General features: G+C 35.2%; 2 protein-coding genes across 2 annotated transcripts; both read right to left on the bottom strand.

Moving 5' to 3' along the window:
• Positions 1-299: 299 nt before the first annotated feature.
• On the bottom strand, positions 300-4,224 carry LOC111917421 (uncharacterized). Its single transcript, XM_023913108.3, has 3 exons — positions 3,832-4,224; positions 2,774-3,649; positions 300-395 (listed from the first exon to the last, which is right to left on the bottom strand). The coding sequence occupies exons 1-3, from the start codon at positions 4,222-4,224 to the stop codon at positions 300-302; spliced, it is 1,365 nt and encodes a 454-aa protein (XP_023768876.3).
• A 9,181-nt stretch (positions 4,225-13,405) lies between these two features.
• On the bottom strand, positions 13,406-15,446 carry LOC111917428 (uncharacterized). The gene is made up of 3 exons (XM_023913116.2): positions 14,954-15,446; positions 14,721-14,870; positions 13,406-14,631 (listed from the first exon to the last, which is right to left on the bottom strand). Exons 1-3 carry the CDS (start codon positions 15,332-15,334, stop codon positions 13,507-13,509), a joined length of 1,656 nt encoding a protein of 551 aa, XP_023768884.1. The 5' UTR covers positions 15,335-15,446; the 3' UTR covers positions 13,406-13,506.
• Between the last annotated feature and the right edge of the window lie 1,821 nt (positions 15,447-17,267).

Genomic DNA, 17,267 nt, shown 5'->3' with positions numbered 1-17,267 from the left:
TTATTCTAGAGTAAGAGGTTTAGCTTTTGAATTCCCAGGTGCATTTGCATCACCAAATATCTTGCCCAGTTTCAACTTGATAATCCTTTCAGATTTCTTCATCCTGATTTCTTCAAAAGGGTTGCAAGTGGTGTTTCTTTAGCCTCCTATTGTTGCACATGAACCTGACTAGGTTCTCCATTTTCCGATGCATCAAACTCCAAATGAGTGAGTTCTACCTCATCATAGTGTTGTTGCACATGCACCTCATTGACTGCTTCTCCACCATCATTTACTGCTCCTTCATCATCATTGACTGCTTAATCACCCTCATTCACTTCATCACCTTCATTCACTGCATTAACTTGATCACCTTCATTCACTTCATCACCCTCATTGACTGCTTGAGCACCACCCTGATTGACCCATATGAAACAATATTAGAAATTAAGAAAGAAATTGTAAAGAATTAACCATCTAAATACTTATTTACCTGTTTTTTTCTTCTAGCTTTGATTTTAGGAGGCCTTGTGTAACGCCTGTGTTTCCGGGCTTGCCATTTTTAGCAATCTAATAGTCTAGGTTAACCTTTGTAACGTTTTGAAATAATAAGAATGTATTATTTGAGTATTATGTGTTTTGTGCTTAATTGCTTAATTATGTGGTCTGATTAATTAAGAATAAAAATAAGCGTCAAAATTTAAGTGTAAAATGAACTTAATATCTTTGGTTAATGTTGTAGTAGTTGAAACGAGGTTTCCGAATATATATAGAACGCCCAAATCTAACTTCGTATGAGGAAGTTATGATTTATCGAAGTTTCGACTTAGCGGTATGCAGCCTGAAATACTCGATTTGAGATCGAGCGGTTTTTAGCCGAAACAATCTAAACGAGGATCGAAGGTCTCGTTGTTGGTATCGAAGCGATAAAAAGTTAGGCGAGAACGGACGTCAAACGAAGAAGTTATGAATTTATAACGAAGTTTTTCTGTCGCGGCCTATTAAAAATAAATAATAAAAATAAAGTCAAAATTTGCCGACGGAGTCTAAACGAAAGTTGTAGAGCGTAGTCTCACCTTTCCGTGGATATAAAGAACGTTGAAAACGGAGTTCATATGAAGAAGATATGAATTTCCGAAGTTTGATAAATAATTTGTATTTATTTTTAATTGAAAAATCCGGCATTATCCGAAGGGGGAGTCAGCAGTCCGATCCGACGTACGCCCCGCGTACGCGAGTACGCCCCGCATACTCCGAAGAGTGTCGACACTTCGGACGACGCATGCAGTGACGACTTCGGAGGCCAGTACGCCCCGCGTACGCCTGTACGCCCCGCATACTCCGAGGCTCCAGCCTCCTATAAATAGGATGCGAGGGCAGCCGGCTATTTTGCTAATTTCCTCTCTTCTCTCTCCCATTTTGCATCGTTTTGCGTGCCAAAAATACCCCGAAGCCCCGATATTATTCTCGAGCCCCGAGGCAAGTCCCGAGATCCCGAAGATCCCGAGAAGTGCGGTTCCCGAGCCGAAGCTCTGCCCGCGAGAAGTTCGATTTTTGTGGAGATCTTCCAGATCTGCTGTGGATTACTACTTCTGCAAGTCGTAGTGTTGTCCGATCATCTTCTGATCAAGTGAGTGTATACTATCTTTCATAAACACGATAATAATACAAGTACGGTTTGAGTGTATTAAGTAAATTGTGGTTTATATGTGTGAGGGTGTAGTTACTTTCTTCTAACGAGTAACTAGGAAGTATTTTATACGATATACTTGTTACGTGTATATTTTGTGATTGTATGCGTGAACGGATATTCACTTTATTCTATCTCATAGATTTGAATTGTTTTCTATGGAATACGTGTTATGTGGTATGCTTCATCTGTTATGTGGAATATATATTGAATGAAAATGATATACAGGTTTTAAACTATGTATGAGAATATATATTTTTATCTACTAATATGTTGGGTAGAACATGGGTAGATAGTTGGTGTGTAATAAACAGATGAGAGGCCTCGATATTGTTGTTGTTGTTGATCTAGTTATTCAGCGGAGTATGGATAACGACCACAGACTCTTTCTAGATAGTCCAGTGGAACACTAGCAGGTTCATAACCTGTAGGTGTTGTGAACGATGTGTTCACCGGTGTACTCTATCCCCCTCATGGTTGCCTTTAGGATATCTATTGTTAAGGAAACCCCTTAGCAGTGATGTCCGTCCCTTGAGATAAATGTTGTTTTAGGGACGTAAAGTGAGGATAACGGGAATGGGTAATCGGGATAGTGATTGGTTGGTGAAATTAAATATAACTTATTTATTGTGGGTTGAAAACCCTATATGCTCACCAGGCTCCCAAGCCTGACCCACTCAGTTTTATTTGTATTACAGGAAGTGGCACAAGGGCGTAAGATGGATGGATCATCTTGTTGTTTTGTTTACAAGTCTGTATATGTATATATTTGTTGAATGACTTGTAATGTTATCGTTTATGCTTTATGGTCTGTATCGGAACATGACATCCCGACTTTTGATTATATAATGAAAATGCATCTCTTGATGAAATGCTTTGATAAATATTATTTTATCATGTTTTGTTTTGGGAACAAATTCCGCAACTCTTTCAAATCAAAAGGATTTACTCTGAAATTATTTAAAAGCATAAATGAAAATCGGTCTTTTCTGGCTGAGATTTTGGGGATGTCACACCTTGTCATAGTACAAACTCTTTTGTTGTGTCCTTCAATATTACATAGACTACATTTTTTGTTTTTTCCCCAGCCTTGGATACCTTTACCTGCTGCTTACCTTTGTTTTTTGTTTGGGTACTCTTCTTTGATTTTGTACTTGACTGATTTTTTGTTGCATCCTTTTTCCTTTTAGTTGCAGGTCTCCCAGGCATAATTCTACGAATAGGAGGTAAAGGTGGGGTATAATCAGTTGCAGGCCACAAGTTACTTTCATTTGTAGGTGTTAACCTAAACTTGTATGCCTTCATGTAAGTGATGTTACTAAAGATTTTGTCCACATATGACTCTACATCCCTATTCATATAACTAATAGTTGCAATACAATGGACACAACCCATTCCATTAAGCTGCCAAAGTCTGCACGAACAAGTGCTTTCTTCATGATCCACCTCATAAGCATCTGTAGTTCCTCTTACTTCAAATTGATTTAGTCCACTAGGTAAGACATGGTAATGTCTTTGAGATTTCTTAATCTCATTCACTAATTCTCTAATTGCTGGAAAAATTTGGTTGCCCCATCCTTGACCCTTGTATTTCTTCTTGAACACCCTATCCATCATATACATCCTCAACTCCTCTAGCATGGTGATAATTGGATTCTTCCTAGCATCAAAAATCACAACATTAAAACTTACTGACATTCCATTCTCCACATCATCACAACATCTTCCTGGTTTAAAGTAAGCCCTTGACCATGTTTTGGGGTCTTTGTCTATCAGATACTGATGAGCACTTGGGTCTAGCACTTCAAGTTCTTTCATGGCAACCTTAAAATCTACCTTTATTGTTGCTTTACATGCCTTCCAGAATATGTTTTCATATTGGGCACCACTATACCTTTTCCTAAGGTTTTGGCTAATATGCTTAGCACACTGCTTATGCTCTATATATGGAAGGAGTTCTTTTACAGCCTTAATCAAACCCTGTTAACAAATGGAAAGTATAATGAATAAGTACGCAAATAGATAAGCAAATTAATTACAAAAAAATAAATCACCTTGTGTTGATCCGATATTACACTATATCCGTAGCCTAAGTTAAGTCCCAAGTCATCAATGATTAAATCCAAAAACCACTTCTAATTTTTCTTATTCTCCACACATACTACTGCCCATGCAATAGGATAAATCCCATTGTTTGCATCCCTTCCAACAACACACAATAACACCCTTCTGCAAATCCCTTTAAGGAAACAACCATCTAAACCTATTATCTTCCTACATCCCTCCTTCCACCCCTTCTTCAATGCATTAATGCAAACATAGAACTTACTAAAGTAGTTCTTCCCATCTGGCATATGATTTACATCAAGCTTCACAATGCTACCTGGATTTGATCTCCTAATCTCTTCTGCATATAACCATAACTTTGCATAATGTTCAACTAGGGTATCGTCTATTAGTTGGAGAGCATATTTCTTAGCTCTCCGGTATTGACCAATACTTACATGAATACCAAACTTTTGTGACACAGTTGTTCTAAACTTTCTAACACCCATCTTTTGTCTAAGTAAAAACTCTCTTGTATAATGATTCCCTATCCAAGCATAAGTGACCATGGACCCTAACTTGCAGTTCCTTGCATATTTGTGGTCTGGCTTTAAAGACTTAATTTGGAAGCTTGATTCATCACTCATCCAATATGCCCACAACCTGAATGTGCACTCACCCTTGCAACACTTAGCCAACAATCTTTTCCTATCATTTTTCTTAAAGCAAAGTTGGTACGCATTTGCAACAGCATAGTTGCATAACATTGATTTTAATTGAGTTGTATCTTTGAAGCTCATACCAAGTATTGGGAACTGCGTTTTTCCATGGAACTAAATCATTAAAAATGGAACGTTGTTGAGTTACATTGGCATCCTCTTCACGCGCATCATCATTATTTATGTGTTATCATTTCCCCCTTCCTCTTCACCATATAATTTATTTTGAAAGTCATCACCCTTTGTCCAATTCATAGTGACTATGTCCTCATTAAAGTCCACATCCACATCTATTAGGTTATCAATTTCATCCTCATTCTCACCTCCATCAATGCATGAATCATCTCCATCATCATCTTCTACGTTAGAACCAAACCAATCGTCTATTCATTGACCATCATGGTCCACATACAGTCATACATACAATTTTACCATCTGTCCCATATGCATGAAAAATGAAACCACCATATTCTTCATCATTAGTGATAACAGTTATCGCAGATATTAAGGGCTTAAGTGGTTCATAGTAGTACAACTTCTTTATACTTTCTTGCATGAACCGTTCGAGAAAGGTGATACATTCAGTGTATGTCAGAAAAATCGTGATCATTGAAAGTGAAATAATACCATGGTTATACGAGAAATGATTTCTAAGAAAAACATCTTTGAAGTTTAGCTCCACTATAGGGCAAAGTCCATCAGGGTTTGGCGTCCATCTAGACATTGTGGGTTGGTTGGCTGCTCACTGACTTCAATCAGATAAAATGACTTCGAACCTTAGGTTTAGTGCTTTGTAATCACTGAGAGATGAGAAAAAGGAAGAACAAAGGAGTGTAGTTGTGCGTAAATAAATGTGCTTATTTTGACTTCTAAATCTTACGTGGATAAAAAAGGAAATATATAATTTAAACTTATTCAACATAAACAATACCACTGGTTATTCCGTTTACCGGGTGTATAAAAGGGTAATTAGCCTGTATTTACTAATACTAAAGATCAATTAAGCACAAAAAATATTAGTGACTAAATATGTAAATTAACCAAACATTGATGTGATTAACTATCAAAAACCTTTTTGCAAATGCCAAACATCTTTTAAAACTTTTTGAATTTTTAGAAAATCCCAAATACCCCTCGCCAAATCCCTATAGCGTGCAAATCAATCTAACCGCTTGATTTTCCTTTTCAAAACGTAAAAAGTAGGCCCAAATACAAGAGATGGTAACTTTGTTTTTACAATAAATTACATTGGCCATAGGGTGGTAAATTGTGTTTTTGGTTTTTAAATTTTTTTATTTGGACTATTTTTATTATTTTTTTATCACGTTTTTTTTTTATCATGGTTTGATTTTGGAAGGAAACGAAGGTATCAGGTATGTCTATTCCAATAATTAAAAGTTTTATAAAAAAAATTACCATTAAAAATACTTTAAATAAGGCAAATAATGTTATGATTCTTGTTTAATGTTTGGCAAGTTTAATTCATTTTTTTAACACCAAATAGAAAAGATAAGGAGAAATGATAAAGATTTCTTTTGTTCTATAGAAGCCAAAATTTTAGTAAAATTATATTAGCCGATACATGTTTATTCATTAACTTGAATAATTTTTAAATAACTGAATCTTTAAAGTAATCACATTTCTAATTAATAACTGGTGCTTACGGGCACGACAAACACATTTTTGTACTCTAAGTGGTGTATGTTTCGAAATAAAATATCGAGAAAACTACAATTATCTATATGGGATATCTAAATATACAAAAACATGTTTTTAAGTCAATGGATGTAATATTTTAATATACTCAGGATGAGGCCACATGTTGATTCCGTTAACATGTAAAATGTTAGTCCTACAAGTGTCTATGAGTTTATAATTGGTACTTAGGAACACAACAAACACGTTTTTTTTTTGTTTTTTTATTTTTTTTATTTTTTTTATTTTTTTTTACTTTTAAGTAGTGTATGAGTAAAAAACATTTATCGAGAAAAGTACAAATTATATACCAGGATGACACATTGACATACGTAAATATACAGTAACATGTATTTTTCTTTTGGTTTTAAGCCTTCCATTCATCCTCCTAGTCAACCGATGTAATGGTTTAATATATTTAGGGTGAGTCTATATGATGCTTCCATTAACATGTAAAATGTTAGTCCTATAAGCATCTGTAAGTTTGTCCTCTATTTAACAAGGATTACTAAAATCTTGTGGAGTCAAGTGGATGTAAATATTGGCAGCTTCTGCATGAACTCAATCTACATCCGACAATTCCCAAAGATGACAAGTGCAATAGTAGTCACCCAAGTCCACTTTGTAAGATGAATAACCATACCTTATTTCCAAAATAACCTTTTTCCAACAATAAATTTCCAATACTTGCATTTGTAATTAACCATAACAAAGGCAAAGTTAAGTCTTTAATATCACTTAATTGGAGATTTATAACCTAAATAGTCATACCTTATTTTCCTTCTAAAGTCCATTTTCTTCGTAATGGTTGGACAAATGTTAGAACTCCATTTATAGGTTTATCTAGCATGTGATGAAAGTTGTCAATCATGTAAATTCTCATTTCTTCAAGCATGCTAAAGCAAAGGTTTTTTTTTTTTTCTATAATCAATGATTATGAAATTAAAACACTCACAAATGTAATTTTCCATATCTTCACTAATCTATCTTAAGCAAGAAATTTACATGCATGATACTTTTTGCAGCAACCTAAAACATGTTTTTAGTTCTAAACCAATGTATGCATTCTTGAAGTTTTCATAAATGTGTCGTGCATATTACCTATGTTCAACATGAGGTATGATGTCTTTCACAACTTTTAGAAAGACCCTAAAACATATAGACAATGGTCAATTGGTTGATTTGTTAGATAAGTGCATATAAATTAATAAACAAAAGAACTATCCCTACACTATGTTGGTTTGAAATGACCATTAGCCCCTTACATCAATTACTATGTGTTCAACCAAAAGTTTCAAAACCAGTCCAAATGATTTGTCTTCCATGCCCACTACAACACACGTTATTGGATAAATATGATTCTCGGGTTCTTATGATAACAGTCAAAGGTTTACCTTTAACTTGAACCTTTAAAAAAACAATCATCTAGTCCTATTAAATGTATACAAGCTTTATTCCAAATATCCCTTATTTCCATGAAACAAACATAAAACCTTTGAAAATAATCCTTCTTGACACTAACATCACATTCACATGTATTACTTGGGTTAGACCTCAAAAGTTTGCATAAATAATCTCATACCTTGGCATAATGGTCTTCTAGTTTACTCTCAATCATTTATCTTGCCTTTATCCTTTTCTTGTGAAACATAGATTTTCTTACATATTAAAACAAATGTTTCACAAATTCTATAATTCCAAAAATTATAATGGATACAATGATTTTTAGCATAATAAATCTTTTCTTAGTTTAATATCATTTTCAATATGGTTAATCTTGAGAAGTTGAAAACTCTATATATTTGCATAAGCTATTCACTTTTCCATGAATTTTATTTCTTTCTTCATAATAGTAACCTATTTCTTTTTTTTGGATCTCTAGTTAGAGAGCATCTCTATTTATCGTGATTTCATAACACCTTTTTTAACTTCTCTCTTTGAAGGTGTTTGAGATTTAATTTAAAAAGCAACTTACTGACTTATTGGCTTTTTGAAAGGTCAATAAGTCAAAAAAATGTTTAAGAATATGAAAATGACTTATAAAATAATTTTTCATCAACCCTTTAAAAATGAGATTTCAATAAGGTAGGTATTTTAACTTTTCAAAACACCTAATGATTTTTTGGATTGTAAAAGATAAAATACCCCTTAAAAGATGTATAAGTTAAGACAAACATTTTTTTGACTTATTGACTTACTGACTTTTCCCACCACAAAACTAATACAAATACTTTTTTAAAAACCCATTTACCTACAACCATAAGCCAATAAGTTATTTTGACTAAAAATTCTTTTGAGTTTCAAAATAAAATCCCAAAAACCCTGTTAGTCTTCTTCATATCTCAACAGCGCTTCAAGATATAATTGGACATTAGGGAATGGTTTAAGCATTGAACAATGAAATTTTTTGTCTTCATAATGATAACAACATTTTCTTGTATTAAAGGAGATTGCAACTGAATTCCTTTTTCTTAGACTTCTTAGATGAGACATTTTTTCTTAACAAAGTTATAGGAAATGGATGTGACTCGCATTATGATTTTAACATTTATTTATAGTGGTTTGATAAGGTGTTAGGTGAGATGTAACATCTACTTTTAGGACATTTATGAAGAAAAAGGATTTCGGGTCACAATGTAATTAACTAAAGATCTTGGTCTTTAAAGGAATAGAGTTTAGGCATACAATAAGAGCCACAAAGACAACACGCACATATCATATCCAAGTGGGTCGGCATTGGTGCCTTCGACCCACGGGTACAGTGAAAAGACTTACCTGAATCACAAAGCCGACAACCCTCAGCTCAAAGTCACACAACTGCCGCTACAACACTCCGATCACAACATACAAGGTCCAACCTTAGACTAAATACCGAAATCAACTATTTTAGCCAAAAAGTCAATCTAGGTCAAAAATCAACGGTCATAAGTCAAAGTATAAATTATTCAGCCTCACGTCGTGACTAGCCCTTAGTCACGTCATGAGAGCTTACTCGGACTGTTTCCAACTCATCTCAACTCAACTCAGCAACTCAGTCCTGGATGATTCACTCGGCAGCCTCACGACATGAACTATCCTTAGTCACATGGTGAGCACATCAGGTCAAAAGAGTTGTGATATGCTGCTCTCACGTTGTGACACTCCCTATGTCACGTCGTGAGCTTCATCTGATGTAAAGTCATAATGTTTTGAGTCCTTAATCCAGTAAGTCTTCAATCCTAACTCTTCCAAAAGCTAAATGGGGCACCAAACGTCCATAAAATTGATTACTTGATAGACATGCATGCCTCATGCATGTCCTCAACTCAGCTTAGGTAAAATGGAAAGGAAATGGCCTAAAACTCATGCAAGATTCACAAATCACCACCAAACTTTAGATCCATAAGATATGATGCTTAATGGACACTAGAGAGCAATAAAGTTGCTAACTTTATTCCATCCGTTCACTCAAACCAACTCTATGAACCAAGAAGGGGCTAAAACAACCTAGATCTTTGAGAATAACTAAAAATGTAGAGACTTGAATCCTTACAAATGGTCTAGAAGGTGATAACCAAGATGGGAAGGTGTTGCTTGCTTGATCCTTGCACCAATACTACCTCACTTCTTTCCAAGGGCACCAAATCTACCCAAAATGAGCCAAAACCACAAAGAAGGAAAGCATTAGGGTTTTTCTGAGGTTGAGGGGGGGGGGGATAGAGGGTGATTAATGAACCCAAGAATTGAGTTAAAGGGGATTAAATACATAGGAAACCCTAAAAGATCGTGGGCTTGAGCTGCAGAACTTCTCACGTCATGAGCATCTATAGCTCACATCTTGAGCATGGTCCGGACACTTTTCCTTCACTATAGCCCCTCACGTCATGACACAATCTGTCACCTCGTGAGTACGGGTTTTCATCAAATTACAGTCCAACTTCAAATAATCACAACTTCTTTGTTTTAACTTCGATTCCGGAGTTCTTTATATCCACAGAAAGGTATTGAAGAGCTCTACACGTCTACATCGATACTTTTAGCTCACCATATGTCGAACTTAAAACTTAGCCCTCGCAAGTGGCCTAACACTTAGCTTTCCCCAATCCATCCTTGGTTACAAGTATACAATTACCAATATTAATCTCTTCCAATAAAGCTCAAACCTTACTTCCTTAAAGCCCTTAAGCCTACACATAACCAAATTATGGTCCACAATCCCGAATCACAGAACGGTCCGAAATAGGGTGTTACATATTTATTAAATAAATAGAGTAAATTAAACAAATGGTCCTTATGGTTTGGGATAATTTACGTGCTTGGTCCCTAACTTATTTTTTTTAACTCGGAAAGTCCATATTGTTTGTTTTTGTTACGCGTTTGATCCCTACTGTTTGTTTTTGTTAGTCACTTGTTTTCTGTCTTACCTAAAAAGTCTATAACTTAAATAGGGAAAAATGATGGGGTAGGTAAGGTAAGGTGAAGCTGGGGTTGGGGGTGTGCTTATTTAAATAAATTAAAAAATCAAGCGCAAAATAATTTTTTTAGGTAAGACAGGGACCAAACGCATTATAAAAACAAACAGTAAGGACCTTCCGAGTTAAAAAAATAAGTTAGGGACCAAACGTTCAAATTACGTTAAACCATAGGGACCATTCGTGTAATTTAATCAAATGAATATTTATTTGTTAGATGCCGATAATAAATTGTTGAGATATGAGTTTCAAATAAATATGACATAATTGTTAAACTATATTTATATTTAATCGTATGGGATATATATTTTGTTTCAAATAAAAAAATTATTAAAATATATTTATATTTAATCGTAAGATAATTACTAAAAACATAAATATGATTTATTTATGTTTAAAAGTAGGGATGAGCATCGTAACCGGGTACCCGCTTTTGGAACCAGAACCGCCTTAGAACTGCCGGTTCTGGAACTGGAACTGCCTTAAGCGGTTCTGGTTCCGGTTCCTAAAGTTATGGAACCGTCTTAAGTGGTTCCGGTTCCAATTCTCATTTTTTGGAACCGCCACCCGCTGGGTACCCGCCGAAACCGGTTTATATATATATATATATATATATATATATATATATATATATATATATATATATATATATATATATATATATATATATATATATATATATATATATATATATATTAGTATTTCATATAAATATGTTTGTGTTACTTAGACCGGTTTAGAATATATTGGTCCGATTCTATCCCTCTTTGATCCGAATTGATTCGATTTGGATCGAACAAATTTGCGGTTTTATCGACAAAAGTTAACAAAGATAATGTAACCGAGTTACCCGCTCTCGGAATCGGAACCGCCGGTTCCGGGACTGGTTCCAAAAATTTAAGAACCGCATAGAGCGGTTCCGGTTCCGGTTCTAACTTTCTAGGAACCGCCGGTTCCGGTTCTGGTTCTCGCCAAATGAGGCGGGTACCCGCCTATGCTCATCCCTATTTAAAAGTACTTGATTCATCAAACATATACTTAGGACATATTAGGGATGAGCATAGGCGGGTACCCGCCTCATTTGGCGAGAATCGGAACCGATAGTTCCTAGAAAGTTAGAACCGGAACCGGAACCGCTCTAGGCGGTTCTTAAATTTTTGGACCCTGTCCCGGAACCGGCGGTTCCGGTTCCGCTCTAGGCGGTTCTTAAAATTTTGGAACTAGTCCCGGAACCGGCGGTTCCGGTTCCGAGAGCGGGTAACTCGGTTACATTATCTTTGTTAACTTTTGTCAATAAAACCGCAAATTTGTTCGATCCAAATCGAATCAATTCGGATCAAAGAGGGACAGAATCGGACCAATATATTCTAAACCGGTCTAAGTAACACACACATATTTATATGAAATACTAATATATATATATATATATATATATATATATATATATATATATATATATATATATATATATATAAACCGGTTTCGGCGGGTACCCAACGGGTAGCGGTTTCAAAAAAATGAGAATTGGAACTGGGACCACTTAAGGCGGTTCCATAACTTTAGGAACCGGAACCAGAACCGCTTAAGGCAGTTCCAGTTCCAGAACCGGCATTTCTGAGGCGGTTCTGGTTCCAAAAGCAGGTACCCGGTTCCGATGCTCATCCCTAGGACATATGCTATAGTTTTCACTCCAGATGGTGGAGACGTTTGTTGTATAGATTATGTGAAGAAGAGAGAACATAGGATAAAGAAATGTGAACATAATGTGGTGTTAGATTTGAATGAGGTTTTTCTCTTACCAATGACACTAGCTTTGATTAAAGTGTGTGGACGTAGAGCAGTACATTAGTAGTCTAGGTGCTAGTTTCATTTACATTGTTTGTACATTTCACCCAGTTTTCACTGTTTTGCTTTCAAATTGTTTTGTCGATATTTTTTTCCTAGTTATTACTTGTATTTACCTTTTCTATTTGTATGTTGGTTCTATATGTACTTCCCACTGTACTCCCTTTGATTTTCGATCTTATTTTTAGTTTTATTGTCGTATATGTGTCTTTTTGCCTTTGTGAAACTCTATTGATTATTTCTTCTTTGTGGGTTGGTGTTTCACTTATGGGTGAATAAATAAACTCTAGTTAAACCTTTATCTTATGAACTAGGATTTAAAGTCATGAACTAAAAAATGGTTATGTGCTAGGTATTCTATTCTATAATATTCCTTACAAAGACGACACAAAACAAATTATAATGACCGAAATCAAAATTATTAATCTAAGTAATTGCTACAAATAGACAAAATAAACTAACAGATTATTACAAAAATGTATAATGCATTGAAAGGGTAATAAACTTTCAACTTTGTTCATATTTAGTCACTTTATTTTTTTTGTTGCTTGATTTACCATTGAATTATTTGAAATTGTTTATATTTTACTCTTATGGTCGGTTGTTATCGGTCGTAAGGATAAAATGTGAATAATTTTAAATAATTCAAGGATCAATCAAACACAAAAAAAAAATGACTAAACATGACCAAAATTAAAAGTTATTATCATTTTCTTTTAAAACTAAAAGCTTCTATAAATTATACGTTGAACACGCCTAATTTGTTGATAAAATGACATAACAAAAATTAATTACAACCGGCATTAAAACAATATGTTTTTGTTTTCATGTTGATTGGTTGAAAAAAGTTTTTTTTTTTTAACCAAAAACTAGTATACGAGTTATTGAGTTTCCTTCCAAGTTCCATCATCATTTCATATTTGTTACCGTTGCTTTCTATCTAGAAGAAAAATAGTTGGTACTCTACGGTTAATGGGTGGTATCCATAAATTCAGTCTATATCACCATGAATTTAGTTTATATACACAAATATACAAGTCCACCACCGCATTGGTGGTCGGAAACCGCACCAAGGTGGTGGTTACACCGTACTACAGAAGTTGAACTCGATCTGCAGACGGTGGTGCAACGAGTAGTAAGGGACAGCCTCTTTTTTCTCCTCCATTTCAAGCTCTTTTAGTGGTATGGCTGCTAAAAACCTCTTGATGAACTCTTTACAACACTCTTTCCCTCTGCAAATCACCTCGTTGCTTCCACTTTCAGTCAAATAGGAGCCATGGTCAAACCTCAAGATATAAGCTTGATCACACCCTTCAACAAGCCGTTCACCCAAAGTATCAATAATATAGTAACCATCTTCATCCCCTTTCAACACAAAGAAATGATCGTTCCAACTCACGATATAAACCCCAGGGCTTCGACTAATCTCGTTATCCCATATCTCATCAAACGACATCACTCCTGTCAATGAATCGAATTTCTCCGGGCTAAAAAACCCCACGAATGATTTCCCTCGAGAAACTGATAATGGCCGGATTCCGGCATGTAAAACGGTTTCGAGGTCGAAATGTTTGTCTGGGAATTCTGCCACGTGGGTTTCTTTTTCACAGAGGCTTCTCCACTCGGAGGAGCCGGAGATGATGAGAGAGTCGAATTGTTGGACAGTTGGCATGGTGGTGGTGGCGGCGTTTGATTCGAGCCAATGGGCGATAACTGTTACCAAGGCGGTGCAGGCGCTTGGTCCGGCGGCTTTGTCACTTCGTTGATCAAAGGAGGCGAAGAATGACTGTGTGTTGAGCTTTGATTCTCCATCTCGACTAACGAAGTTTCTTGCATCCCATGTGTTAGGAAATGAATTTTGGATTAAATTTATTTGCTCTGAACCGGAGACGATTGACTCGCCGGAATCTTCGACTTTCGATTTTTCCCGCCGATTGTTCAGTCGTTGCCTCTTCCAGTTAAAGAAATTAGCCTTTTTGTCCAGCTCCGGCGGAACGGCAATCATAGACCGTGGCGGAGTCACGTCTCGTGACTCGGATGTCCCCTCCGAGTCGAATGTGACCGAGTTATCCGAGTCCGAAAACAACACCTCCTCGAGACTCGACTGGTTCTTCTCGGCTTTTGCAACTTCTACGACATCCTCGGATTGAGTTGCCTCGTGAGCGAGTTGGACCGAGTCATTGATTTCGACAAAACTCAGCAAAACCTGTTGTTGTTGTGGTCAATAGATGTTCAGTAATGGTTGGGTAATGGACATTTTCTGCAAAATTAAATGTTTCCGATCGAGAAACTTACCGAGATTGTAGCTTGCGTCGTGAATCCGGCGACCTCGAGATCAACGGGAAGCTTCTTTTCGATCACTGGAGAATCAATTCTCGAAGCTAATTCAGCCAAATCCAGTGAAACTTTTCCGATCACCGCCGTTTTTCCTTTGTTGTATTCTCCCTGCAATCATCCATCATTGAGTTATACAGTTGTAGCAAATTAGCAATGAATAGTACTTGCAATTCCATAGGAATGGAACTTACATAGGTGAATTTGAAAGTTACAATCCATGGTGCAAATTTGTGTTGATTTAAATCAAAAGCATTTGATGCCACCGTTGAAAACCAGCAAATATTCTCCAAATCATCCTCCTCTTCCCACACGATAACCTCTCCTTTCCTCACAATCCTCTCCTTGCACCACCGCTCTCCCGGCCGCCGCCGATGAAACCCGACCGCCGCTAAACCATGTTTTCGTTCCCCTTTCCACCTCAATTCCACTCCCATAACCTTCTCTCCGCCTCCGCCTCCATGTTCGAATCCTTCTAGCTTTATCCTCTCCACCTTCACTCGAAACTTCTTGGATCCCGTGACTACCGGCGGCTGATGCTGCCACGGAGACCATTTTTTCATCTTTACAACCATTTGATTTGAAGAATTTTATCAGAAATTAGAAATCTTGTTGAAAAAGAGGGAGAATTTAAGGTTGTTTTATACATGGTTTTGAAGACGGCGTTGGAGGGATACAAACACGGAAAGTCACCATGTTTTTTTGGACTTTGGACGCGGCGTGGGGGAAACATTTATTGAAAATTTCTTTTTCGATTAAGTTACAAAAAGACCCTTTAGTCTTATATCAATTTGTGGACTTTGCACCACATTTTGGAGTTTTTATAAATTGTACCCCTATGTATAGATCAATTCCGGAATAATTGATTAACTTTTCTAACTGTCATATTTAAATTTCCGTTTGTACATTGGCTATTATGTTTATAATATATATATATATATATATATATATATATATATATATATATATATATATATATATATATATATATATTTGCATTATTGTCAACAGTAATATGTTGTGAGAATATTTCATTGTTATATTTTTCTGACGAACGATTGTTGAATCAGATAAAAAACTTACTTTAGGGTTGACTTCAGACAAATTTTTAAGTTAGAGGTTTTAATTGCAAATTAGTTGTAAACCTTGAGAGGTTTATTCACGTGAGGAAAGAGAAGTTCCTGTTTGAGAGTAATGGAATCGCGTGAGGAAGGCTGAACTTCTGGAAGTGCTTTTTCATTTTATAAAAAAAATTACTAGTCAACCCTCAAATATTTATAAACTTACGTTTTGCTGATTACCAAATATATTTTGATTTTTTGACAAAACAAGTATATCTGCTTCGCTGTGAACTTAAATACTTCACAACTTGGCTTGAATTCTGGATAAATACAAATATTGGCCAAAATATCATTGTTTATTTTGCAAATTAATCACTTTATGATATATTTCTTACATCTCGTAATTCTTCATCACATTTGTTTTCGTAATATATCATTTGGGTTCAGACTTTATATTAATACTTATTATTTTTTTAATAGTTATTGTAAGTGTGAAAATAGAAATAATAGCTGATTAAGTACAAAGGTATGTTATATTTTGGTTTTTGTAATTTTTATCTTTTATTGTTTTCTTCTTTAAAGTAATGACAAATTATAGTAGAGATGAGAAAAATAGAGCATTATGTAACACTTGGTGGAAACCAATGTTTTAAAAACCGGTTTTTTAGTTGAACCGATATGGTGACCGGTTATCGGTTCAACTGGTTTAACCGGTTCGATCGCCGGATTAACCGGTTTCAATATTTTTCATATTTTTTTCTATTTTCCTACACATACATACATAAATAAATCATTAATTTGATATTTACAAGTTCAAGCATTAAAAATACACATAAAAATAAATTTTAGATGCATCGATATATATTAAAATAACATATAGCCATAAGTTTTAGTGTTTTACATCAATCCATATACGTAAAAAAAAGTATAATACCGAAACAAAATATAGTTTTAAATAAATACAAACACATCAAAAAACTTTATAACATTTATCATATGTTTTTATTTAAAGAAAACTAAATAGATTTGAAAAAAAAATCACCAAAGTTTATTATGTAAGTGATTTTTTTATGTGTTTTTATTCGGTTTAACCGGTTCAACCGGTTTATTTTGACCGGTTCAACCGGGTTTTTCTAAAAACCGGCTGGTTCAATCCAGTTCAGAAATTGACATAAAACCGGTGATAGTTGAACCGCTCCCTCCTCCGGTTCCCGGTCCAACCGGTTTTTAAAACATTGGTGGAAACTACATACTATAATTTTAAAACAACATTAAATGATGGGTTTTCTAACATTCTATACATACTAATTATATATACGACAGTAAAAGCAATATAAAACTCTATGTATATATACTTCCTAAAAGATCTAAGGTTATTCTATTATAGCAACCTATTTATGAAACAACAATAGAATGATTACTAACCTCTTGATGCTCTTGATCTTTT

Source organism: Lactuca sativa, chromosome 1 (assembly GCF_002870075.4).
Source record: "Lactuca sativa cultivar Salinas chromosome 1, Lsat_Salinas_v11, whole genome shotgun sequence".
In the NCBI taxonomy this organism is placed as follows: domain Eukaryota; kingdom Viridiplantae; phylum Streptophyta; class Magnoliopsida; order Asterales; family Asteraceae; genus Lactuca; species Lactuca sativa.
This window is presented reverse-complemented; position numbering and strand designations above follow the sequence as displayed.